Raw genomic sequence first — 26,740 nt, 5'->3', positions numbered from 1 at the left:
TAGACCAGTTTGTGAATGATCTATGTGATAATGTACCAAGAAATAGTTTTTAAAAAAACGAAGTTTTTTTTGCTGTAAGGCTGATTTCTGCTGGTTTGACTGGACTGGGAATGAGCTATCAAAGACAGCCACTCATTAGTGCAGGTTACAACAAAAGCCATGACTATCCTTTGCTGAAAGCCCTCTCAGCAATTGCCAGATCCTCTCAGGTTGTTTTTAAGGGCTGTGTTAAACCAGCTACCTCAGCACTTACTGCTGTCATTGCAGCAACGGGTTAGAGACAGCACCTGGCTTGTTTCTAACCAGAGACTGGGAGGACAACAAAAAGAAGAAAACTTGCAAGCAGGTTGAAATCTTTAACCTGAAACTTTCAAAAACTGTATTTGATCCAAAACAATCCTTTTGTGCGAAAATGTGACTCCTTAAAAGTTTCAGAGCTGCCCTCAAAGGTAGAAATTTTAAATTATCATTGTTCAGTAGTTGCTGGTTTTTAACTGTCATTTCCTTCATTCTTTTCTGCCACTGAATGTCTTAAAATGAATGATCTGATGGTTCAATTCTTTACTTTTCAATTTTTCTGTTTCACTATTAGTAATTTTTCTTGTTCTGATGCTTTTCAAAAATTTTATTCCCCTCTGGTTAAGTTAAAGGACAGAAAGGAATTTTAAAAATAACTCTGTCAGTCTCTGACTGGCAACCAAAGGGTTCCACATATTTTCAGCTGCACATTCCCATTCCACAGATCGCAAATAATTGTCCAGGTAATTGTATTGGAAGTGATTCACATTCCTATTCATAACTGCAAGGCCCAAAAAAACCCAGTGAGTAATGAAAAAGATTGTAGTCATTGCTCATACTGAGAATGGCCTGTGCAGCAGAGAAAGAGGGGTAAGGTCCAACGAGGAAATATTAAAAGTCAACTTCAGAAAGTTTTTATTAAGATGATAAATTAATATTTGCATAAAAGAGAGAAAGTTTTAAAACATGAATACGCAAACACGCTTGTGCATTTAAAGGAGATGCTTCGATTCCATATCATAGTTCACCTAAAAATTCTATATCACAGTAAGCAGTAATTATTCTGGCTTTGCATATTGTAAACCTGGTCACTGTCATTCTTTCTTTGCCTCCACATGCCTCAATGCCACATTTTCTACAATCGTGGGGAGATTGCCTTGGCTCTCACTCAGCTGGCTCAGCTAATGCAATTCACAGGCCTTCAAATGTAAGCTTGTAAACTATTTAGTTCTTTTTCTCTCTAACAGCTTGTCTATTAACAGCTCATTGAATGGAGGAGGAAGAAGAAACTAGTGAGACCTCTCTTGGTATTGTTCAGCAGTGACCCCGGCTTTCTCAGATTGGTGGCCAATGCTCACTAAACAGCCTTTGTCAGTACATGTTGTTTTGCTGGATAATAGTATATTGTGCTCGCAGCCGTCTCTATCAGCAGCAGGTAACAATAAGCTGGGAAATAAGTCTCCTGTGTGGCATGGTAAGGTCATATGAATGATGTATAAAAATCCAAGAGAAAGCTCGTTAGGATGGTCTGTGCAGTGCAAGAAGACCTGTGCCATCCTGAGAGACCTTTGTCCACACTTCCGTTGTGCATTGTTCAGGATCCTCGTCACTGCTGTGTCCTCCAGCTTGAAATGGACCTAGGGAATGAGGAAGTTTTACCCCCCAATATATGCTGTATGATTTTCGGGCTGTATGTCCACTGCTCATAGCCTGTATTTCATGAAAGGTGAGTTTTGTTGAGGTAACCAGGCTTGGTAAATCCCAGGACAGATGCACCCAGAGACTGCCCACACCATGGGCCATGCCCATCACTCCTGTATCTGTAGAAGGCTATGAGAATATGTTGCAATGAGAAATGTGATGCTGAGAGGCCTGGATCCTGCTCCAGCATTGCTGTTCCCCTGTCCCTGTGCTGAGATTCTGTGTTGCTGTGCCATGCAATGAGCCTGCTCACCCTCTGCTTTCAAATGGATTATGTAAAATCTATAGTATTTTATTACCGATGGCTGAGATTTCTTTAACTTTTCTTAGTGTTTTGTATGGCAACACCAGCACCGAGTTGGTGGCCCAAACAGTGTTTAATAAAGGGAATCATGCTTGGCACAGATTTCCCCACCACCAAAACCCCACGCACTGCGCTTACAGCCCGTTCTGTTACAGAAACATCGTGGCTTCAGCTTATTTTTTTGCTGCGCTAAGTGTTGCAGATCTTGTGTTATCTCTCAGACAGACTGACAAAGCGGCAGAACGGAGAAATCAGGTTTCAAAGCGAGTGATTTATGGAACACGAACTTCTCGGAGCGCGCATTGAGACTCCCCCGTGTGGCACGATGCCGATGCCGCTGCCGGCTCAGCCCGCCGGGCTGGGGCTGCCCGCGCTCCCAGCGACTAAATGCGGCCCAGAGAACACTCCCATGCTCAGAAGTGGCCATCAGTTTGCAATTAATGTTGACCGCTAGAGCATAATGTTGTTCCGTTGTCTTTCTGCTGCAGGGGAAAAAGAAAAAAAAGATTGTAATATTTTACTAACTGTAATGCTCTGGGAAGAATTATGAGGTCTCATATTTCTTTACTATGAATTAGTCTTAATAACTTCATTCTCAGTTTCATTTTCCCCCAACAATGTATCTTAGGATGATACCTTTAATAGATGTTAAAATCTATTTGGACATCATTAGCTATTTTAAAACTTGGAATTATAAATGCATGTGGATTAACAGAACAATTCAAGGTTCTAAACACGTTAATTGTACTCCTCTTTAGGTTACTCATGATAAACATTCTCACTTTTTGTCTTAGTTGTTTTCCGTTCAGAATGGAATATTTTTACCCAATACCTCCATAAAAAATGTTAATTAAAATTTCTTCTGCTATCTATTGTATATCTTAGATATATTTTCTTTGGCATGGACCAGAGGAAGCAACTGTGTTCTTCCAAATTAAAGGGCTTGACTCTGCCCTATATTATACTGTCTCAAATCTACCTTCAGCCGGATGAAGAGATGTTAGATTTACACCAGCACAGACAAAGGGAGAGTTTGGCCCAAAGTGTTCATTGTTCTCTGGAACTTGGCATCCTTTCTCCCATTCTCCTGAAATCAACATAAAACAGATGCTGAAATTCTAAAATGTTTTCAACCCTCCAATACTGTAGCTGTGAGCAGAGTGCACTGTAACCACCAGACCTTGATGGCACAGAGATATGCATCACGAACATGAAATCTGGGTAGGGAAGATAAGGGCACAGCCTTGCCACACTCCCAAAGTAACAAAACACTGTAGAAAGTAACAACTGCATTTTTGTGGTATTTGCTTACATCCCTCTTTGCACTGGCAAAACTTTGAGTTGGACCCCAGTGGGTGCAGTTCCAGGAAGGTGAATGTGCAGTGGAGTTGTGCCCAGTCGCAGTGGATTCATATTTGATGACAATTGAGAAGATGAATGAAAATCATTTCGGTTGCATTAGGGATGTAAGCTGTCAGGGATTTGGATTACTGCTTATTCAACTTTTTGGATGGCATCTTTACGCTTCCAAGAAATCCTTTTTAGACCAGGCATCAAGGGGAGACAGGATGAACTCTGGCAAGAAACTGGAGTTTGCAGACAAGTAGCTCATGCTCCTGACACTGCTGTTTGGATGGAGACTAAGGGACTGTAAAGTAAAACTCGAGAAAACAAAGGATACTTTGTGGTTGTGCAGTACTGCCAAATCCCAGTGGCCTGGATACATTGTTGTTGTTTATCTATTTCCGTCGGTGCTCAGGGGTATGTATTGATCTGACTCGCATTCATGTCTGAGGGGTCACTGTGGGTATCTGATTTTATCCCTTTCTTTGGAGGGTTTATTAATATTGACACTTCTTCATTTAATTGGGGCACTGACTATGGGATCCCTTTTTAATGGAATCATATTAGCTAATGTACTGCCTGTCCACACTCAAATCCAGAGTGCTTTACACAAGTCCATATTTGAATAACTACTAAAAAAAATTCCAAAACTAAAAACACAGATCTGTGAAACCAGAGAGGAATAGCAAAGACAGAACCATGCTGTAGTCTGCGACCTGCATTTCTCTGTTGCAACACAGGGACCCAAAATATAATAAGAGTTACTTGTCCCTGTAACTCACAAAAGTTATTTCTTTCCTTGTTCTATCAAGGCCATTCCTCCCCTTCTCCTCCACCCCCACCAGGGGCTGCATTAGTTTCTGGAATGTAATTAGTCACATCTATACAAGCTATTGTAAGACATTTCCAGCTAAAAAAGGCAGCCAGAACATAGAAGTTTGCACATCATCTTATTCCTGCACTCAAAGAGTGTATCTCCGAATGAATATGGGTATGGCAAATGTTCCTCTTTAACTTTCTCTTCTTTCCTTAAACAGATTTGGAGTCTGGTTCTACCATTTATAGAACAGATTTTTTTTTCCCCTTAAAGTGCCCTCCTGGGATTGACTAGAAAGTGTTTTTTGCAGTCTGCTTGATTGGTCTTCATTGTGGAGCAATTTCGGGGGCCTGGCTTTGGACACCATTTGCAATGGGTTTATAGCAGAAGGTCATGTCTTGTTACAGAGCCATTATTGCCTCTCCCCTTGGGACCATTGCACACCTGTGACTTTACCTTTCACCAGTAGCTTCTGACACATCTTTTCGACATCCATGCAGGAGGGCAGGAGCATATTGCACTAACTCCTTTGGCAGAAAGCACCAGTGGAGTGAAAGAGGGGAAAGGAACAGCAGAAATTCCACCTGCAATAAATTTATTCATTCTCACCAATTTATTCAGAGGAGAAAAGATGGGAGTCTGATGTTTGTCTTGTAATGCATGAGGGCTTTAAAAGAGTAGGTATTTCATTGTGATACTGGCTTTCCAGAGGCCTCTGGAAGTCAAGGGGTCTGGAAGTTGAGTTTATTAGAGACAACAAGATTGCTCATTTTAACTGTGTCTATAATTTGTCTAGATCCAGCACACCACACCCCCTCTACTCCCTACAGCAGCTTATATTCAGGCTGAGTTCATGCTGCCTGCAAACCTTGCCTGTCCTTGAGTCAACTTTACTGTGTAGAAAAAGCCTGACAGTTGCAGTTATCTCCCTGGCAAGCTGCATGATAGTGTAAAAACATCAAGCATGGGTAGAGCCTTCCCACTCAAAAGCATTTCTACATTTCTGCAACTGATGATCCCAAGACTTTCATTGAACTCAAATAATATTTTGAAACATATAAACAATATTTTCACCAACAGTGGGAGTTCAGAAGTCTGTTGTCTCAGTTTCCACCTTAAATTCTGCAAAGACAGTATATTCCTGGTGAGTTACTGAGCTGGTAGCAGACAAGCAGGACAGTAAACTGGGTCTCTCATGCTTATCCCTCAGCTCCAGTCATTAACACCTTTGCTCTGCTCACTGCTGCACTGAGAATAGATTTTTTTTTCTTCTTTTCTTTTAACAGGAGTGGATTTGTGAATTAGACACATACACACAGCTCTGGCAAGGTCGTACCACAGGATTCTGAATTACAGTTGCTTTTGAAAGAGAGAAACACGTTTCTGATCAGTCTGACCCTCCACCAGGCCCAACACACACTTCTACAAACACAACCATCTTGAGGCCACTTTGGGAGACAAAAGAGCTGTTTGAGTTCAAAACTAAGATGAAGCTTTCAAGTAGGTATCCCAGCATGTGACCAAGTTTCTGTTCAGAATGATTTAGCCTAAGGCTACCCTAAGGTGGTGATTCCTCTTTTAGACCACAAAGAAATAAATGTATTGGTCTTCTAAAAGAACCCTGTGCAAAACCCTACGGGACACTGCCCAGCCAGGACATCTCAGAGTATCATTCAAGTCAGTGCTCATTCCTGTAATGCTGGTAGAGCTGCAGATGTGCAGCTTATAATACTTGCAGTAATCTCTGACCACAGCATATGACTTCACCCAGAGTTTGCATCACCCATCGACATTTTTCATACCTTTTGCTCTACCTGCACCTCTGAGTTCATCTATTTTTATGTCTTCATAAATCAAACAACACAGCTCTTTGCTGTGATTATATTGAAATAAAGCCCTTTTTTTATCACAGTACTTTGCTTGCCCTCCACCTCTGGTTCTCAGCAGGTTCTCAGATGCCTTGTTTAGGCTTTCAAAGCCTCACAGCATACTCTGAGAAGAAGGCATCTGTCCTGAGGCTACGAGATACTAACTCTGCAATAATACAATAGATGAAACTACAAATTCAGCATCCTTTTGAAACTTTCTGTGTAGAGCTGAAGAGGAACTAGGGCTGCTGAATTAACCTGGAAGTTTATACATCACATTAGTTGTAATCTGGACTGTAGCTGCCTCTTGGTACTTCATGTTGAATTATCCTTTCAAGGCTAGATCCTCACCTGGTATTTTCCCCACAGTTTAACCATTCCAGTGAGGCTGGCTGGCCGGCCATAAATCAGTGAAAACTCATCCCTTTCTTTATAAACACACACACAAAAAAGTGTAACTTTCTATAGCTGATTTTTTTCTTTGATTTTTATTTCTCCAATCCTTTATATAGTCATTATAGATGTTAAGAAGCCTGTTTTGGAAATGATTAATGCTATTAATAATTTTCTAATTCGATAAAACCTCTCATCTTTGAACTCCTTGCAATATTTTTCTGCTTTCTTCAGCTTTTCACTAATTCAAACATATGACAAATGCGAGTCTTCCTTTCAGTTTTCTATTATTTCTCATGTCTGATCAAATAAATTAACAGACTTTCATTTCTTTCCCAGGAGTGATGCCCATATGTTGATGAAAGTAGTATAAAAATATTACCTGTTCAAACAGGAGGGGGGAAAAAAAAGAAGTTACCTTTTATTCACTGTTTCATGCAAACCAGAGCCGCTGATCCCGTTGCTTTCTCCTTGACAGCGCCCACTATGCTCAACGGTAAATACTGCAAGATCTGCAGAACACCCCTCGGTCTGGTTTAACTGCACTGTATTATAATGTCCCTTTTCAATCTCTTCATACAGTAGCAGTTATTTTAATAAACCCACAATACTTCAGTCACTGGGAAAGAATCTGCTGTCCTATCTAATGTGCCCGCTCCCCAGTCACCCGGCACCAGCCCGGCAGAGCAGCATCCTGCTAATGCAGTTTGCTCTGTTTGGATAGTTAAAGATACATCTCCAGGCCAATTTGTACCTGTGTATTGTTGATAGACAGCGTGCCCCAGGCAGAGAGATACTGCGTGCAGGAAATGGATTCTCATTTAACCGTGCTTAATTTTGTTCCCTGGATCTCCATCATACATCTTTCCATTTCTCTGCCCACCCAAATTGCTAATGTGAAACAAAGCTGCTTCCGCCACTACAGCTCCTAAACTGATGTGTGACGATGCAATGATTGATTTCCCACTCCAGGAAAAGTGGGTCATTGTACATGTTGTACCACAGCAGGCTGAACCAAGCCGGTCGTGCTGACATTGGGGTTTTACAGATTTGTTTTAAGTTCAGACCTGAGGGGACTACTGTGGATATCCAGCCTGAACACTTCTGGGTTTTGATGGGAGCACTGCCATTCTAAAATCTTCCTTAGCAGCTTAGAGAGATCTGAAGTCATCTGTGCTCCTCAGGAGACAGTATTCTGATTATGCATTTTGTATCTTACTTGCATGTTTGCACTGAGGATGGAAAATGCAAAACTCTTCCAATTCCAAGAGATACGGGGGCAGTTTCAGTTTTGTCATTTTCCAGGATAGAAAACCCTAAACTAAATATATTTTTAATATAAAATGGTGCAATTAACAGCTTTTGTGAAGGATTTTGAATCACTGAGAAAAGTACTGATGCAAACTGCTCTTTGAAAAAATCCATTGCTTTTATTCTTCTTTTGTGAGATTACTTTTCTCAAGTAATAAGACCTGTTGAAACTCACTTGAAGATTGAAACACTTTAAGATTGCCTCTTATGATACCAGGGAGATATAATTTGAAGAGGCATGTCTCAGTACTGGGGTAGGACCTGCCTACCTATCTGTTGCATTAGATCAGCAAAGTTGGAATCAATTGCTGAAAGGGGAATGTTTTGCAGGTTTTTCTGAGCAGCCCAATAAGTAACTGAGCACAGATGTCACTGCAGAATCCAAAAGGTCAAGGTAGGTGGGGATCTGAGTTTTGATTTGAAAAAAATCAGGAAAATTGTAGCTTTGTTTTTATGGAGGTTGAAACAAACCTCCAAACCCCACCTGTTTTTGGGAAATGATTTAATGAACAGTAAGTCGGATAAGACCTTTTTCCAGGGCCTATAAATTTTTTCTTTGCTTTAGATAAATCCTTATGCAAGTGACTTCTCTACTCTTTGGAGACCCCAATGAGTGGTGTTCTCAAGGGCAGAGAACATCTAATCAAGTCCTTAAATCCTTACACTGGTAAAATCCCTAGTGGGGTCACAGTTACGCCCAGCAAAGACTGCACTTTTAACTTCCAGCTGTAACTTTTGGCAGGCATGACCTGGGAGGTGGAGAGAAAGTCAAAGGAAAGCCTACACTTGCCTCCTGATGAGGGACCCTTTGGCTGCAGCATAATCCACTGACTTGGCACCCTGTGCTGTGTGGTGTAAACTGGGTGGACACAAAGCTACAGTCTCTTCCAAAACAGTCAGGGTGCAGGGTGGTAAGTACCTAAGTCCTGAGGGCTCTGCTCTAGTGACCCCTAAGCTGAGGAAGGGGGAGAGAAAATCACCACCATTCCACAAATGACTTCTGAATTTTCCTACTCTGTTCCTTCTCCTGCTGACCACTTCTTCTCCTCAGGAAACACAACAAATGTGGAAGGTTTGTAGGTAAGCAAAGAGGAGCTGGTCACAGCAAACGACAGAGCCAGAGCTGAAGACACCACTCACTGATAAACCCGGCCAAACCCTTTCCCTTCTGAAACAGAATCCCTGTAATGGAAATAATTACCAAAGAAACAGACAAAAACTACTCCTGAATGAAATTTAAGCTTCAGCAGAGCACAGCACAGCCAGGAAATACCAAGTACAAGCAACCGTCCCTTCATCCTGAATTCACACCAATTTCTGCTTCTGTTTCCTGTGCAAAATTATCAATCACTCAAAAGCTGCTGCCCAGGGAGGCTGTGGATGCAGAGTGGCTTGGGACAGCCTTCACCTGACTTTGCAGAAACACCTGACAACTACCTCATTTTGAGGTGGCTCTCTGAAAATACGTGGCAAAATGCACAGTGTTGGGGGCAATTTTGTGAGATGCTTCTGGCAATACCCAGAATGATGTGCATTACTGGGGGAGGAAAAACTATGCAATTCTGGGGTGGTGGGAATGGACGTGTCTCTTGCAATACCCCAAAAGATAAATATTATTAGAGGAGGAAAAAGAATCAGTCTGATTTTGATGAGAATCTCTGGCAGTTCCCAGCACAGGATCGAGCTGTGTCGTGTTGGGGGGGGGGAACCTCAGAGTGCGCAGAGTGATACAGGATATGGAAGGGTATGGAAGTGATACAGGGTATGGAAGTGATACAGAGAATGGCAGGGGACAGAGAACTGTGTGATTTCGGGGGGTTGGGGTGGAGGACACCTCTGGCAGTCCCCAGAGTGATGCACACAGCTGGAAGTGGTGCGGGGGGGGGGAGCACGGGGGCACACGGGCACCCATCCCCAATCCCAGGGCCCCCTGCAGCACGCACGAGGCACAATGACTCGAGTAACTCCAGACACCGCTGGAAGTGAGAGCGGAATCCGAAATTCCAAACGGCGGATCTCCGCGGCTCGGTGCTCCCCAAGCCCGACCCCTCCAATACACACACATACAACACACACACACACACACACACACACACACACACACACACACACACACACACACACAGAGGCTGCGGTGCGGGGCGCGCGCACACGAGCGCGCCCCCGCCCTGCCGCCGCGGCCGCTTTAAGGGCGGCGGGGGCGCGCCGCCGGGGCGCCCGGCGCGCCGCCGCCTCGCTTCGCCTCGCCGCCAGCGCGCCGCGCTCCCGCTCCCTCTCTCTCTCCCTCCTCTCCCTCGCCCCGCTTTAAAGTCTCCGCCAGGATCCGGGCTCGCCCGCCACTTCCTGTACGGCAGGATGGAGCGCGCCGGGGCCCCGGCTGCCCGCCGCCCGCCCGGCCGTGCGCGGAGGCGGCTGTGAGCGCCCGGTCGGTCCGCGGCATGCGGCGCGCCCCGCTGCCCGCCTGAGCCGCGCACACACCGCGCGGGGGGGTCCCCGCGCCCCGCCGCCGCTCCTCGCTGTCCTCCCCCTGCCCCGCGCTTTGCGGGATTTTTTTTTTTCCGTCCCCCCACGTTGAGGAGGCGAGCAGGAGCCCCCCAGCTTTCTCCCGCAGGAAGAAGGGGTGCGGGGAGAAACTTATTTTCAACAAGTTTTTTTTTTTTTTTTCCTCCTTTTTTTTTTTCTTTTTTTTCCTCCCCTTCTCATCCTCCTTTCCCCTCCTCCCCCCTTCCCCCGTGTTAATTATTTTAGCCCCTCTCCCCTTTCGATGTGCGGCTTTGGACATGCGGAGGCTACTGCAACCGTGTTGGTGGATCTTTTTCTTGAAAATCACCAGCTCCGTGCTCCATGATGTGGTGTGCTTCCCCGGTGAGTGAGCGCGGCGGCTGGGGGGGCTCCCGGTACCTCCGCCACACGTGTCCGCGACCCCGGTGCGGTGCCGGCGGGGCACCCCGCGAGTGCGGAGGATGCGCCGGGGAACCGCGGGGGCCCCTTCGCCCAGGCGGCCCCAGCGCTGGGTCTCTCCCCGCTCCGCAGCACCCTCCGGGCTGCGGGCAGCGCTGCCCGCGAGTGGGGCCGTGAGCGGTGCCCGGGCTCGGCTCCGCGCTCCCGGCGCGGTGTCCCCTCTCTCCGGTGCAATGCAGCCCCCGGCAGCGTGGGGCGGGCGGAGGGGGGTTCCTCGCACGCTGCCCTTCTTCCGTGGGGCTGCCTGGAGCTCCCTTTGTGCTGCGGGACCGCCGCTCGCCGCCCCGAAGGGGAGCGGGACTCCGCGCTCCGACCCCGCGCTGCAGCCCCGCGCCCCCCGCCAGAAACTTCGCGGTGCCTGGTCCGCGCCCTCCCCGCCCCACTCGTGTCCGCGGTGGGTGTCTCGCCGTGCCGCGTGCTGACCTTGGCAGGGCGGGGGGGCCGCGGGGCTGCGCGCCCGCCCCGCTCCGGGGCTGGGTCTGCGCGGCCACCACCGCACACCCCCCGCGAGAGAAGGGGCTGCCCGGGCGGGGGGCTCCCGGCGCCCGCCGCGCTGTGCACCCCCCACTTCGCACCGCACGGCCGGTGTCCGCGCATCGCTTCTCGCCCGCATCGAGCTGCAGGGGCCGAGTTTAACGGGGGCCGGGGGTGCGCTCGCCCGCGTTGGGACCCGCGTCCCCCCGGCGCGGCCCCAACCCGGGGGAACTCTCGGGGCTCCCGCCGCCTCCCCGCGCAGTTCCCGGGCCGCCCTCCAGGGGCGCTGTGGCGCCGCCGGGAGCCCCCGCGGGGCGCGCGCCCCTCCGCGGGCGCGCAGCGCGGGCTCCGCCCGGCGCGTCCCCGGGACACGCGCGTGTCCGCCGGGCCCGCGGGCCGCCCTGGGGGGACGGCTTGGCACCCCCAAGGCTTTGTTGGGTTGTTTGCTTTTCCCTGCGCTCCCCTCTTCCTCCCAGCGGGGATGGCGCGGGGGGCCGCGGTGGGGGTGTATGCGGGGTGAGGTGTCCGGGGCAGGGCGAGTCCCTCCCCAGGGAGGTGCGTCCCCCCCAACCCGCAGCTCCTCCCGTCCCTTGCGTGGGCTCCTGAGGCACACCCGGTTGTTCGCTGCCTCCAGGTGTGCGAGTGTGAAATGAGAGAATTAAATTCTGGAGGCTTTATAGGAACTTCCACTTCTGTTTCCGTATTTTTTTTTTTTTATTTTTCTTTCTGAAATATACTTTTCTCCATCGCCAAATACAGAGCTCCCGTTCCTTCCAGCAGCTTCTCACATGGTAAAATGATTTGAAGCAAAAAGAAACTAAGTTGGAGAGAGGGTTAATACCTCTGCAGCTTTTGACGAAACATTTATCTTCTTTGTATTGATTTCTTCTCAATTTCAGCGCTCGGAGTGAAGCCTTTCTCTCTGGTTCTGATTTATATTGTACAGTAATTACATCTAGAAGGCAGGCTCCAGGAACGCTGCAGGAAAACAAGCTCTGATGTCGGTTTAATATGACAGTATTGTACGGCTTGCTGATTTAGATCAGCAATGTTTGAACCAGATAATATTTGCATTATGGTTTGAATATGAAGATGGATGCAAGCAGAGTAGGTCTGTGGATGTTTGCAGTGTGTTGGTAAACTCTTGAACGCCAGAAGCCGTAAAACAGCTGTGTAATACTTGGGAATGTTTCAGGGATGTTCATGGCTAAAAGGCTTGCTTGGAAAGCAAACTATTTTCCAGAAGGGCTTTTGTACATTTAGTTTTTGTACAGAGCTACCATGTCAGACCTCAGTGACTTGCTCGCTCCTGTGTGCCGCCTTCTGAAGAGCAGCAGTACCCGGTGTGTGAGCAGGCAAGGGGTGGTGAGCGAAACATCGTGATAAACGGGGACGCTCCAGACTCTGATCCCGCACATCAGAGATGCCCGAGGCAGGAAAGCTGCAGGGAGGATCTCGGTGGACTGTAACAGGACATTGGTGCTGACAACATCCAATGGCAAATCATCGGAATTTGTGTTGGCGGGGAATCCCGGCCAGATATTAACCATTTAGTATCCACCACAGATGTTTCAGTACCTTTTCATAGCCTTTTCTAGAGAGGATTAGAGAACTAAGGTGTTTGTTGTTTTGGTGGTAATTTACAAGCATCTTTTCTTCCATCTGCTTCATATCTCGCTCCCTTTAAATGAAAGAGAGGTCACTATTTATTTTCTCCCCTGCAAATCACTTTACTTTGTGAGGAAACATAAAGGCTATTCTTTTCTTTGTTCAGCAACAATAAATGAACCATGTAGAAAATAAGTCTTTGCAGTATTCCTTTGTTAGGGGGGTTGTAATAGGTTTTCACTGTTTAAGTAGGTATTTTTGTTGCTGTTCCTTGGGTTGCAGTAAGAGAAAGGAGTCATTCTGGCACAAAAAATATATGGGTAAGGTTTTCCTCTTTCTGAAGTGTTTAGTGCATTTCTCTGTGGGCTTGTCACTGGTAATTGCATTGCTTAATAAATCAAACCGAGACAAGGTAAGAGAGGTTGTTTCCGTGGGGTCTGTTTGCTCATTGATCTAAATTCACAGTACCAAAAATCAGTAAGACATAAATATTAGTGTTATCAAAATATCCGTACTACCTGATTTCTCCGTGCTTTGCCAGGAGAGGGTAAATATTTTTTTTGTAAAGGAAAAAGTACACATTTGTGCAGTTCTTAGCTGTTGCTGTGACAATCTTGTCATCTAAAGAGTGACAATTGCTACCATTTTCTTAGGGTAGATGCATAAATGAAAGTAATTTTCTCGAGTCTAGATTAGCTCTTTGGTAATGAATCAAGTTGTTGCTGACCTGGTAACTGCCTAAATGGGTTTTTGGGTTTTGAGCCTTTGTAGTTCTGAGTTGAGAGTTAATTTTGCATGTAACTGTCTTCTGCTTGGAGGAAAAATTATACTAGGAGCTTTTCCTTATGAACTAATCAAATACTACTTCAGATATTTTTAAAGGTACAGAGAAGGCTGGCTTTGTCTGTTAAAGATTTTACAGAGGAAGGTACGTTGTGCACATAGAGAAATACGGAACGTACAGGAGAGGGCCCTCCAAGACTTTATTTAGTCCTGTGGCTTTTATGAAGATGACACTTCTTACATTTTAATTATCCCTTATTTTCAGTGGCGTTATAAAATATGCTTTACGTTACGGGAAGTTGCTAATGGAGTCCTTGCAGATAAAGAATGTCAAGTGAACCTTCCCAGGCTGTTAGAGCTGAGCTTGCTGTTTGATTCTGGGGGGGAAACTCCACGGAGAGCTTTGCTGTCTCTCAGTAGGTTTGTGGTCAACGGGGCCTGGACCCGGCTTTCAAAAATCTTCAGGTAGTCACAGGAGCTGTCTGTGCTAGCAGGCAGAGTGAGAGGCATCTTAAAGTGGGGAGTGAAGAAGAGACATCACAGAAGGAAGGGATTTCAGTACATCCAAAAAAAGAAAGGAGCACAATTTGAGGGTAACTGGAATTCCCTGAGTCCTGTTGGGGTGTTGGCAATGCCTACAAAGCCTGTATTCGCTTGGAAGAGCAGGGAGGATTTTTTTCCTGTGTGTGAGTTAGGATTTCTATTACTGCTCTCTCATCCCGTCTCCTCTTCTTTTTGTCTAGGAAATGGGGATAAAAGGGTTTCTGATTCTCTTCAGAAAATGGATGTCTTAGAGCAGAGAGGAACTTCTGTGAGTCAAGCACAGAGATGTCGTGTCCTTCACTCATCCCAGCCGCATCTGCACTGGGTGTCTTTGTGGAACAAATAGATCCTGCTTGGTACCATAAAAGTCACCAAAACCCACCTATTGATTTCAGTAGAGTGATGGTTTCACTCCCAGTTTCTGAGTCTTTGCAGGGACAAGTGTTGGCTGTACTGTTATCAAGTTCTGCAAATTTAATAGTTGGGATTTGTTTCCAATTATAGAAAAGACAGCTAACACTGAGGACTCTTATCAATCCTATGATCAGTGCTCAAGGACTACCATACTTAGAGTTTTCTGAAATAAAATGTTATTAAAGTTGACTCCAATTTCAATGTTCAAGTTCCATGGTTAAATTAAAGAAATGACTTCAAACTATTAATCTTAACTGTCCTTGGAAAAATGCTAAGCATTTGGTTGCTTCTTTTTAGCAGCCAAATGAACATGTGGCATGATGTGCTCTGAAGCCTAAGGGTTTAGTAATAACACTGTATTTTAGCTAATATATAACTTTAATCAGAGAAATTATGAAAAAATGAACCTGATTTTTCTTTTTGCCCAAGTTCCTGTGCTTCCATTTTTAAAGACCAGAGTTGCTCCTGTGTGCTAGGAAATTTTGATGATTTATGTTTATGTGCCACATTAGTTAAAGTTTAATTCTAAACAGCAATTATTAAGTATTTTAAGAAGTGGAGTCTCATCAGAGAAATTCTCTTAAAAAATATGGAGTCATCTGACAATGCGGATATGCACCAAATGGGTTAATTTATGGTTTATATATCCCTTCTGGGGACTGCTTGCTGCTTTATGTGTCTAAGTATCTTTACAAAGTTTTCCTTTCTTTGTGAGATAAACTCCTATCAGTGTTTCTTCCAAGTGAAAATTGTGGATCTGCATCTTCTTGCACCAGGTTGGCAAGAATGTGACATCACCGATTGCCAGATAGTCCCTGGTGGAATTGGGCTGGATCAGTTTTGTGGAGACATGCAGGGGCTGGAAGGAAGGCAGAGAAGGAAGATGTACATTAATGCACCCTTTCACATTAAACAGCAGCACCTGGGATGTGGCCAGTTAGAGGTGCCCAACTAGAGAGTAACTTTCGATGAAAGCAACTGGTTTTCACAATTGTGTGTCAATAAACCTTTAGAGGAAAAAAATCAAAGAAAAGTGATCCTCGATTGCTGTTAATTTTCCCATTACTCAATAGCTTGTGCTAGTGCTTGCCCTGGGGCAACTCAGGTTGGCTTCTTTCTTTTAATGCTGCTCTCAGGTCGTACAGCTCTCCAGTGGGATCTCGCCCCAGTTCAGTGAGGGCAGGTGTACTCTTGGATGAATCTGGGCTACATTGGTCCTGTCTCCAAATGCTTGCCTTCAGTGTACAGTCATCTTCTCGAGGCACAGCTGCCAGGACACAGCAGATTCCTGCTTTATGCCTTGAGCTGTCACATATTTGTGGCCTAAGCAGAATCTCTTCCCACCCTGCAAGTGAACAGATGAATGAGGGCGCAGATTGCAAGCACAGCAGTGATGATACTGAGATAATCCATGGATATTGCAGTTCTTGTTTCATTTTTCCTTTTCCCTGATTACTGCTGGGAAGCTGGAGGAAACAGTGGTGGGAATAAACTCCCCCCCTGTCTGGAGGAGGGGGATAGACACAGGGCAGTAAGGAAGCTAAGAAGTTTATGTAATCACTGTAAGACGTGCTTTTACTACACTGAATAGCTCACCTTAGAGCAATTTGAATTAGTCTTCAAGTGAACTATGGTTAAAGTAAAATCAGTTGGTGCGTGGCCTTTTTTTTTTTTTTAATGTGGTTTCATTATGCATCTCTAAGTTTGCTTGGGAGTTGAAGTACTGGTGTTCTTAATTATCAAGTCATTTGAATAATGATGAACCATTTTCTAGAACTTAAAACTTGACCGCATCATGCACCTGCCAGCAGTACTGACACATAAAATCTCAAGTGATGTGGGTGTTGCAGTTCTTCTATGCATAAATGCTGTGGTGATGCTTGATACATGTTTATCCTGTCCAGTGCCTGCTTTGAGGGACTTTGCATTCATAGCATGGAGGCCTTTCTAAAGAAAATCTAGGTGTTTTTAGATTTGGATGCTTAGCTTAGGAAAGCTGCTTTGAAAAATCCTTTTCTCTGCTCGCAGCAATGTAATGAATGAGACCTTGAGCCCTGAAGAGCTGCATTGGTATTTAGGAGCAAAACGTGGGATGTTATTTGGTCTTGTGGCAGCCGTTTTGTTCTCTTTTTTTTTTTTTTTTTTTGAAATAAAGTGTGCCTGTCTCCCTGACAGAGTGCTGTTCAAGTTCTTCTGTTTGGAGTCAGTTTATTCTGCTGACAGGAAAGGAAAGCTGTCTGATAAGTCCTTGCAGGCAAAGTGGAGAGTTGTTCAGTTTTCCCACACCTCACTCTTTCCATTTTCTATCCTTGTAGGAGGCTTCTAAGAGACATAAGAAATGTTATAATACTTGCTTTTAACCACAGCAGTGTCTTGCCCTTTTCTTGCTCCTGTAAAAGTATCTACAGTTTGGATTACTGCTTTTTAACAATCTGAATTCTTAAACCTGGAGGTCCCTGGAGTTTGTCAGACTGGTTGATTGCCAGTGTTAGTTGTCCCAGAGTGGAAAAGGAACTTCACTGTAAGAAGAGGTGAACACTGAATAAGTAGGAAATGGTGGTAGGTTCAGTTGTGCCAATGCACTGGAAAATCGGTTTTTTTACTGCAGAGGTGAGTAGAAACAGTTCTGTCCTGATCCTTGCTGATGGTCCTCAACAGTTACTTTCTTTGGACCTTGTTACATTTCTTTAATACAAGAATGTCTGTGAGGTAGCCCCGGCACCACTGAGGACCAGTCCCTGCCTTTGTGTCAGTTTGGTGTGCTTAGAAATGGTCTCCTGTCACATCTTTTTTCCTGTTTCTTTTTTTCTTCCTTCCCTTCTGGATTTTAGAAGAATTTGTTTTATATCTCAGGAGGTAGTAAAGTTAGTGATACCCATCTCAAAATAAATCATTGTTATCTAAGAGTTTTTTAGGGGAAGTTTAGGGATTTTTATGGTGGATGCATGTTTATATAAACCTCAGTTTAGTGGGCCTGAGCATGAGACTTCTGTCTGTCCATCCCTCCCTACCCTCCCACCCCCTGGAAACGCCAAGCTAAGACAATAAAGATATCTAGTAGCTTTCAAACAATTAGGTACAGATCTACATTGCTATCACAAGTGAATTTAGGGATTAAATTTTCAATAGACTTTCATTAGCATTTAGATTCCTAAGGTGCTTTTAGACTTCTGGAGATTATGGTATAGATTTACTGCAGTCAAAGTAGAAATGAGGGGTTGTGCAGCATGACTGTCTCTTAAACTTCGCATCCATTCAGATGCCATTCAGGCAGAGAGAGCCAGTTGAGTGTCTCTTCTTGTTGGCCTCCATGCTACTTGGAGCTAGTTGAATTATTATTCTTAAAGTACAGTAGCTTGTGTATTTTGTATTTAAATCCATCCTTAAAATACAACTGAAATTTGCCTGTTGACAGCAGTTGCATCATGTTTTAATTGGTGAGAATTGCTAATGGAGCGTTCAGGTTCTAAAATGAGTTGTTTATTTTTCCTACTTTGCCCAAGGGTTTTGCATCAGATTATATGGCTTCTGTATAACTGTTTGTGTTCCAAAGTGACACCTTTGTGCAGTTTTAGCTATTTAAGTGAGTGTTAAAAGTTTGTGCTCAGCAACGGCAGTTTCCGAAACTGTGACTTTTTAAATTGTTTCTTACTACATTGTTTATGCATCACAAAACAATTCCCTTCTGTTTACTGTGAATTAATTCATTGTTATATTTGCAAACTGGGGGTGCAAACTGTGCAAATTCTATGATGTCTTCTCTTGGTGTAATGGCAGGTCCTCAACTGCTGCACGTTGTGGCACGACTGATGCTGCTGTTGCTGGGGCAGCTTTCAGCAGGTGAGGATTTGCACCATAAACCTCATCATGACATTATTCTGAAATACAACCGTGTGTGTTCTTTTCAGCAGTTCCATAAGGGTGGCTCTGTGTCGAAAGTGCACAGTTTTACTGCTGTCTTTATGCTTCTTGGAGAGTTTTTCTTTTACTGGATGGTGAAATGCAAAACCATTTCTTAGTATGATTCTGCCTGTGGTGAAGTGATGTCCAGTCCATCCATTAAAATTCTGGCTTTCTGGAGGGTGCTTACCATAATAATCAGTCCTTGGAATTATTCTGTTGCGTTGTACCTAATTTTTTGAGCAAACCTGTGGCTGTTGCAGAGGTGTTTGTGAGTTTCCCTGTCAACAGCTGACAATTTAACAGCTGACTACTTTCCTTGGATAAAGTAGTTACCAAAATAAATAGGCCACCAAAAAATTGGTTGTTCAAATTACTGAAGATCAAATTCTAAATATGCAACCACTTTAACAACTGTCTCTTATCTGTTTCACTTTTCTCTACCAGTTTTAAGAGCCCTCTGGTATTTTGTTACCATGAGAGTCCATTACAGTAAAACTATGTCACAATGTCCTGATTAACTCAGTGACCTGAACCCCACAAGCCCTTTGCCACCAGATTTTATCCAGTCCTTGAATAATTTTTGTAGCAATCTGGAGTTTTTTTGCATTTTCTTCCTCCCCCCCCCCCCAAAGGTGCACATCAGAACTGAACACTGGTCTTATTCATATTATGTATGTGCAATGCTATTGCCCTTTCTGTTTGTCCAAGGATTTTCAGTGGCCTATTTTTCTGCCACAGCAAGGAAGCTCATGTTGATTGTTTGCCTAGTATGACTTCTAGATCATTATTGGAGTCAGTGCTGAACAAAATACTCTGCTGTTCAGTGGATGTGGCCTAAAATAAACTCTTTGAATATATCTTCTTTCCTTTTTTTTTTTTTTTTTTAATGTGACTTGAATGCTGCTATAATGGCAATTTTAGAAATAGAAAGAAAGGCTTAAGTCATCTGCAGTGTTGGTGTCTCAGATGCATCATTTCTTGTGGTTTTATTTGTTTCTGTTTTTAGCCCAACATTTTTTAAGGCAGTAGCAGTCAGTGCATCCTGTAACTGTTGTGGAGTTATCTAAAGTGGGTGATTTTAGGGTTTGACTAATGTTAAGCATTATACACTGAAAGCTTCACACAGCCCCAGAACCTGCCTGTGACCTGGCCTCAGCTGTTGCCCTTGTGGTAACACTGGTGTGACTAACTGATGAGGTTCATCAGAACCTTGGAGTGGGGATTACAATTTGGATGAGACCCCTAAGAGGCAGTAGATTTCTTGGAACGTGGTGGAATTTTTTGTTGTTTTTTTTTCCCCACCATCCATACCCTCATCCCCTTACTGTTACTCATGCTACTGGCTTTGGTAGACAGCGTTTCTTTGCTGCTGCTGGATATTGAGCTGGTTGTTAGATCTGCTCTGTTACTGTGGCCCTTTTTCCATTAGGGTGGCCTCCCTTGGATACTTTTAGCTTTTCACTTTGATCCTGCCTGTTTTGGCAAATTAGCATCATGCAACAATTGAGGAAAACACAGTCCCTTCTGCCTCAGCTAGTATTGTCCTGTCTGGGAAGAGGCTGGTGTCTGTGAAGGTAGGTGAGAAAGTGGAGAGATCTGTATGTCTAGAGGAGAGAGGGAGTCCAGTCTTTCAAGTATAAAAGCCTTCACAAAAACCACAGAGAAGATCTGATCCATACCTATCAGGTAGTATTGCCTCAAGTTCTGGCACACTGAAAGGAACATAAATCGTGTTTGATCGATGCTGATACTTCTGGTGTGCTTCAGGACAGAGTGCCGTGTGAGCCAGGCAGGCCCTGGCAGTGTGTGCTGTCTGGAGAGCAGAGAGGAGTGACCAGGCAGTCTGCCAGCAAGCTTTTAATTAGCCTTGAACATGATGGACTGGATGGCCATCACCAAAAGTGCCTTCCAGCACTGTTCTGTGCTGCACTTACTCTTTCTGTGCACACCGAGCCCCTGTTTGCCCCTGCTCTGTGTCTGTGCTGGCTCTGGAGGCTGGAGGAGTAAAGTGGATCTGGAGCTGCTGCAGCCTGTGAGATTTGTGGTCCAGGAGCCTCCTCTGTGCAGGCGCGGGCAGCGTGTGGTGCCTGATGTTTGTTACTTGCCCGAGCGTGAAGCTGCAAGTAATGGTGATACGAATGTATTTCAATTTGTAACCTGGTCTTCTGTATCAAGATTGGACTACTTCTATTCTGTTGCACATGTGCATCACTTGGGGAAACATGCTGATAGTACTTAACATTTAATTGCTTCTCTTGATTTTATTTGTAAATTAGAATCTAGAGGATCTGTAAGAAAAAAAACAGTGAAGCTTAATTGGACAACATTTTAGAGTAGCTAAAGAAAAAAAGACGTGTAGCTCTCCAGCTTTTGGAGCTGAGACAGATGCAAACTTACTTATTGATCCATACATATAATATCATATTTTAACTACAGTCTAAAGTGGAGGTCATCTCTATACTAGATTGCTTAAAAATCTGTCTATCTTATCACATCTTGTACTCATTTATAGTTGTTTCCATTTCTAGCTTTGTTGGAGAGACAGCTAGTGTTTCAACCTAAATTAAAATCAATAAGAAGCAATTTTGTTTGTTTTTTAACTACTAGAGCAGACTTTTTTTTTTAGTAAGTCTCTGTATGTTCAACTAAATCACTTTGTTCTTCCCATCAAGATAATTGCCAGATCTCATTAATTTCTAATTTTTGCATATGTAGGAATTGGTTTATTTTCCAGTGTACCTAACAAAATATCAAATATGATTTAAAAATAAATGCTTACTTTAAGTCATCACTGAACAATAAATGCAGTAAAGAATACTTTGCAGTTAAAAATAGTTTAAAAATATCTGGGGGGCTGTGGTAAATGCTGAGACTCAGGAGTCCTGTACTGGCAGAGTAGCACAGGCTTCCCCTGGCACATCTGGGCAATGTTCTGCAGGGAGGACTCCCAGTGGAAAAAGTGGAGTCTGGGTCCCTCTGCCTTCAGTTTTTATCTTGGATATTTCTGCATCACACCAATTGGTGTAAGAAGCTGTTGTGTTGTCAGCTGGCTTTTACCCCATGGCCAGCAGATTGCCAGCAAGAACGATGGACCTGAGTCAAATTCGACATGGAATTCAGACTGCAGCAATGTGAGTGCTTCCTAGTAAGGCAATGGTGAACCATAACCTAATATCAGAGGAAATATCTGAAGGTAGTGCTCTGATGAAGTGTCCAAAAGAGGATGTGTTGGTGCTCTGGTGAGCTGATCACAGGGTGCAGGAAATCATCCTCAGCAGTTTACAGGACTGGCTTCCCAAATGGACAGTGATGGACACGGTACTGTGAGGTGGTTGCCCTCTGTGTTTATGAAGGTTCAGTTCTCAGAGGCAAGGCTTCCTGTCTCTGGTGAGGGTATCTGGTTGGAAGAAATAATTTGTCTTCAGAAAGAGCATTTCCAGAAAGGATTGACCAGATGCTTGTGGTGTGTGGAAGCATTTGGTGAGGTGTTTGCTCTACCTCTTCTGGAGTTCAGCATCTGGCAATGTTGGGCCAGTGTCTATATGAGCATTTCTGTTCTTCTGCATCTTGTTTTAAATTCTGCCAGGTGAAACTTGAGTCTGTATTTTATCAGGTAGTTCTTTGGGTTGCTGTCATCTTGCTCGGTGCTTCTCATAATTTCAGCAATGTTTAAGAATTCTTGGAATTCTTAATTGTGAATAAAAGAACCTTTTGGAAGGTCTGAATCTTATTTCCTGTTTAACTTTCCTTTGAAGTGCATGAGTGGTATGAGCTATGTGTTACTTTAATTTCTCAGGTTTAGTTTTCTCTCACCTTTTCTTTTGCTTCTAATTACTTTGGTTCAGTTATGTTTATAAATCAAGGAAGAGGGCAAACCAAGGGCAAAAAGAGGTGGATCTGGCTACCCAGAGAAGGCAAGAGACTGTTTACTTAAGTAAACTGCTAAAGTAGTGTTTTGTAGGAACAAAACATAATTAGTAAGTAGATGATGTGATGAAGAGCATAATTCCTTCACCCTTGAAGGCAATGTAAGAGTTGTGTGTAAATTTCTTGAATGTGATATCAAAACAGAAAACCATTTCTTTTTAACGAATGACTTAAAACCACACAGGATTTCATGTTTATGTGCCAAGAAGCCAGCTGTGTTGAAAAATATATGAGCAAACCTGCTATGCAGTGATCCAGGATTGTAAGGTAAAGGTGACTTTCCCACACAGTAGTGACACCTGTCATAAGTGAATCCCAATATATAGTTCAATGCAAGGAGTGATACATCACGGCATAAACAGATTCTCTGTCAAGAACGTAATTAATACTTCATGTCAAACACTATCTGCATGTATTGTATTCTCTGTTTAATGTTATTAAGCAGCGTGACCTTTTCTCTTTCTGCAATTAGCTTTCAAGGTGAAAACCAACTTAGGAAGTAAATTAACTTTTTTCTTTGGACCTGAGGAGTCTTACAGTTTCACAGTATTCTTGATTACACCTTCACACTTTACAGTTTTGATTGCTATCTTGATCAATGACTCTTCATTTCTGTGGTTTGAGATTGCATTCCCCTGTTCGCTCCTCTGTTTGAGAGACATCATCAGGCATTTTGGGTGCAGGCAGTGTCTGCAGAGACAGATGAGGGTTCTAAGATGCACACTGTCAAAGAGTAACAACTCGAGCTTGTCTCATTTGCACTCTATTAGTAACAAGTTCACTTGCTAAAAAGCTGAAGATCAGAATGGAATTATTAATGTGCCTGACAGTTGTGCTTTCAGTTGAACAGAGGCTATGAGCACCCACTGTAATAAAGTAGTGCTCTCTTTCTCTGCAAAACCACGTGTTTCTAAACTGCATACACTGAGTGAGACACAGGCCTTGCAGTTTGATTTGCTAACTTTCAGTTGTATTCATTGGAAATGATGTTGAAGTGTGTGGGCCTTGCTAAGAGCATTCTTTCTTGGTGAGCTGGAGATGAAATACATGGTTTTGGTGAACACCTTACCACTGGCTGTCTGGGCCATGTAATACTGTGAAATACTGAAATAAAGGATCAAAGCCAGTGGTAGTGTCCTGTCTGCCCTGGAAAGCTGATAAACTGTCTCATGCTTCCCGTGATGCCTTTTGGTGGCTTCTGCTGCGATTGATACAAGCAGCATCTACAAAAATTGGACCTTTCTGCCTGCCTTTGCTGTCCTCACACATTGCTATGTGAGAAGCCTGCTTACCTGTTCAGGTTTTATTATGTGACTCTGCTGTCCTGCCTTCCAGGATGACACTGCAGTGGTGCCAAGATGGTTGTGAAGGAACTAATGCTGTGGATTTGGATATATAACAAAAAAAAAAGCTCCAGAGATCTTTCAGCTGGACTATAAGGATAACACAGTGTTAGTGTCCTTAATATTTGCAGTCTCTCTCAAAAAGATCTTAGTTTGAAGGACTGTCTGTTATTCAGAACTGTCAATGCTTTTACAGAGCTGCTTTGCCATTCCTTTGTTCTTTCATCCTGCCTGTATTCCACTGATGACTTGTTCCAATGGTCACTGTCCTTTGTGTTAATTCTGGTAGTCTTTACCATGTAGGTTTCTCAATTGTTCTCCTTGCTGCAAACCCAAAAGCCAGCAAGAGGTGCAGTGCTGCCTCCCTGAGCACTGTGTTGTCTTTGCTGTAGGTATTTGCCCTTCATCTGCAGGAACGCTCCCATTTGGACTGGGGGCTGCTTTCTTTGCCCCATCCCTCTGCAGTGTAGCTGTGCCCTTACCCTTGCACAGTGTTTGCTGTCCAGGCCTTAGATGAGCTGCAAGGAGGAGTGCCCAGTGCCTGAATGCATAGCTGAGGGTGTAGTGTCATCCTTCCCCTTGGGGCTGAATGGTTGGAGCAGTTTTCCAGTCACTGGGACGTGATTTCTCAGATATTTTCTATCTCACTGGTGAGGAGGATGCTCTGATGCTCTTAGATCAGTCTGCAACACTGTCAAGTCTGTTGAGTACTCCTAAGGTGCTATTTTGCATTCAAGTTGCTATGTATTGCTATATATATATTTATGTATGAATACAACTGCTTTTAAATCCTAGCATAACAATAATTAAGCCTAGGAATTATATACCTGAATAGGTTTCTTCCATTAGTAAAGCAGTTAGTAGGTGGATTAGAACTAATATTCAGCAGATGTTGTAGAAGTAGAGTAGAACTGACTTCTCACTGGGGATTCATAATGTGTGTCTGAATCTATGATTATAGACACCACTGTGAAATGAAATTTGGTGGGTTTTTTTCCCCCCAAGAATAGTCTTGTCCAAGCAATGAATGAGGCTATTTTATATGGCAGGAAACTTCTTTGGTTGGTGATATTAAAGGCAGATGGTCTTGTGATTCCTTTGGCTGAAATGTGTTTTACTAGTGCTTTTCTGTCGACTTGGAAGCCAGAATTGTAAGTGTGCATATAAAAACTGATAACACTGGTTACTTTTGCACCCGAGTGGGAGTGGTGTGAGGAAAGGCTACAGCACATAGGAGCAGGTAGTTGGTTATACTATTGGTACTATTGGTTTTGGTCTTGGAAAAAAAAGTTCCTGTTCAATTCAGTGGAGATTTCCACCTTGGGTGTGATGGTGCAACATCAGATGAAATCTGACTAGTGAGTGATTTATTGCAACGTTGATAGGAAAAAAACTTCTCTACCGCAGGCTACGTTGATAGAGGACAATGATATTTCATTGCAGTTCCTTCCCTGAAAAGCTGCAGTGGCATTGATGTTTTATAGTTTACATGTTGCTTCATCAGTTTGGGCAGTTCCTGTCATGGAGGGGAATTGTGGGGAGATTGCTTGTTTTCAAACACTAATGCCTATGGACACATTTTTTTCAATGAGGAAAAGCAGTGAAGAAACAAGCTATTTGTACAATCATGTTCACAGCCAGATTTCTCCCTTTTTCTGTCCAGGCTCCATTTTAGCAGTTGTATATTTTCTTTAGTGTTTCAAGAAAAAGCAATAGAAACAATGACAACAGAATCTGTGTAAAATACACATTGGTGTTCTAAAAATCAGTTTATTTTTAGCACGTATTTTAATCTAAAGTTCAGCTATATTTTTCTTTGCCTCTTCTTCCCCAGTTTAGCTGTTTTCCATGCCATCCCAGGAGTGTTTTTGAGGACCAGAATTTTCACTGTGGAACATGTGAGAATTCTGCAAGGAACAATTATAAGGAAATAGCATAGTATAATATACTAGATCACAGGTGATTTGCCCAAGCATAAAACAGTTCAAAGGATCTAATGATAATTTTGAGGGGAAAAAAAACCAAACCCTGCTATGATTCTGGGGGACTGTGTATTGTAGGATCTTAAACATGATAGTTTTTAGTGTCCTGGTTTGAACCTTACTTTGAAGACACGCAGGCCCTGATGGGGTGTGTTGCCCCTGAAGACCTCGATGTCTCCTGATGTTCCAGTGTCCCTGAGAAGGACACCAATGGACTGGGCTGTAGCTATTTTTAGAAATGACAAAGCTGAACAAACATGCTGAAAATACCTTCTGAAGTTGACTTGTGTGTAACCAGCACTTCTCAGATGACAGTCTGCATTTCCATCAGTTCCAGGGTGTTGAACCAGGTTGAATTACTCTAGCTGTTGTTACTGGGGTTGGTTCTGACAGCTACAGAAAAGCTGAATCTGATACTGTGTCCTCCTTGCGGTGAAGGCCAGTGTGAGCACGTTGCACCTGTGAGTGGCAAACTGAGCTCCTCAGTTCTCCTTAGACCAAAGTCGCTCCTGAATTAGAAGCATTTAAATTTAATTAGACTTCAACCATTTGGACCATATTCATGACAATATACCCATAAACACAGCCTGTCCTGGCTCTTTATGTTCCTGTATCTTCTGTAATGCCTAAAAAGTGACAGTGAAAGGAGACACTAAGGAAGGCATCCAGTTGTTTCCTTGCATTAGGTGACATGGATTGTTTTGGCCAGAGAAGCACCATGAAATTCCTCATTGCCTTCTTCCAGCTGAGTGAACGTGGCTTGAGTGTTCTGGTCTGGTTAATGTGGGAGCTGAAGATGTATGTTTGGATGAGAAGCTCTGGGGAGGTGGCTGTGTTTTCTCCCTCCTAGACTCTGGCTCCTCAGGCTGCTGGTAAAGTGTTTGGTGGTGCCTCCAAGCCTTGCTGCACAGGGCTGAGCAGTTGCATGCCCATGTACACGCAGTCCAGGCTGACTGAACCAGCTTGCTGAAGCCAGGGTGGCTTCTCACTGTTGTGGCAAAGGAGGAGGTCAACTTCTTTGCTGCATTTTGTTGGGCTCAGCTGAA

General features: G+C 44.0%; 1 protein-coding gene across 1 annotated transcript in view; it reads left to right on the top strand.

The window, feature by feature from the left end:
* The first annotated feature begins 10,047 nt into the window (after nucleotides 1-10,047).
* The window catches only part of PTPRG (protein tyrosine phosphatase receptor type G), a 397,672-nt gene continuing 380,979 nt past the window's right edge, over nucleotides 10,048-26,740 (top strand). The window contains exon 1 of the mRNA XM_051788769.1: nucleotides 10,048-10,621. Within this exon, the coding sequence (XP_051644729.1) occupies nucleotides 10,537-10,621 (85 nt within the window). The 5' untranslated portion in view covers nucleotides 10,048-10,536. The remainder of the gene's footprint in view (nucleotides 10,622-26,740) is intronic.

This window comes from Manacus candei, unplaced genomic scaffold (assembly GCF_025592945.1).
Source record: "Manacus candei isolate 608988 ecotype Guabito, Panama unplaced genomic scaffold, ASM2559294v1 h1tg000025l, whole genome shotgun sequence".
NCBI lineage: Eukaryota > Metazoa > Chordata > Aves > Passeriformes > Pipridae > Manacus > Manacus candei.
This window is presented reverse-complemented; position numbering and strand designations above follow the sequence as displayed.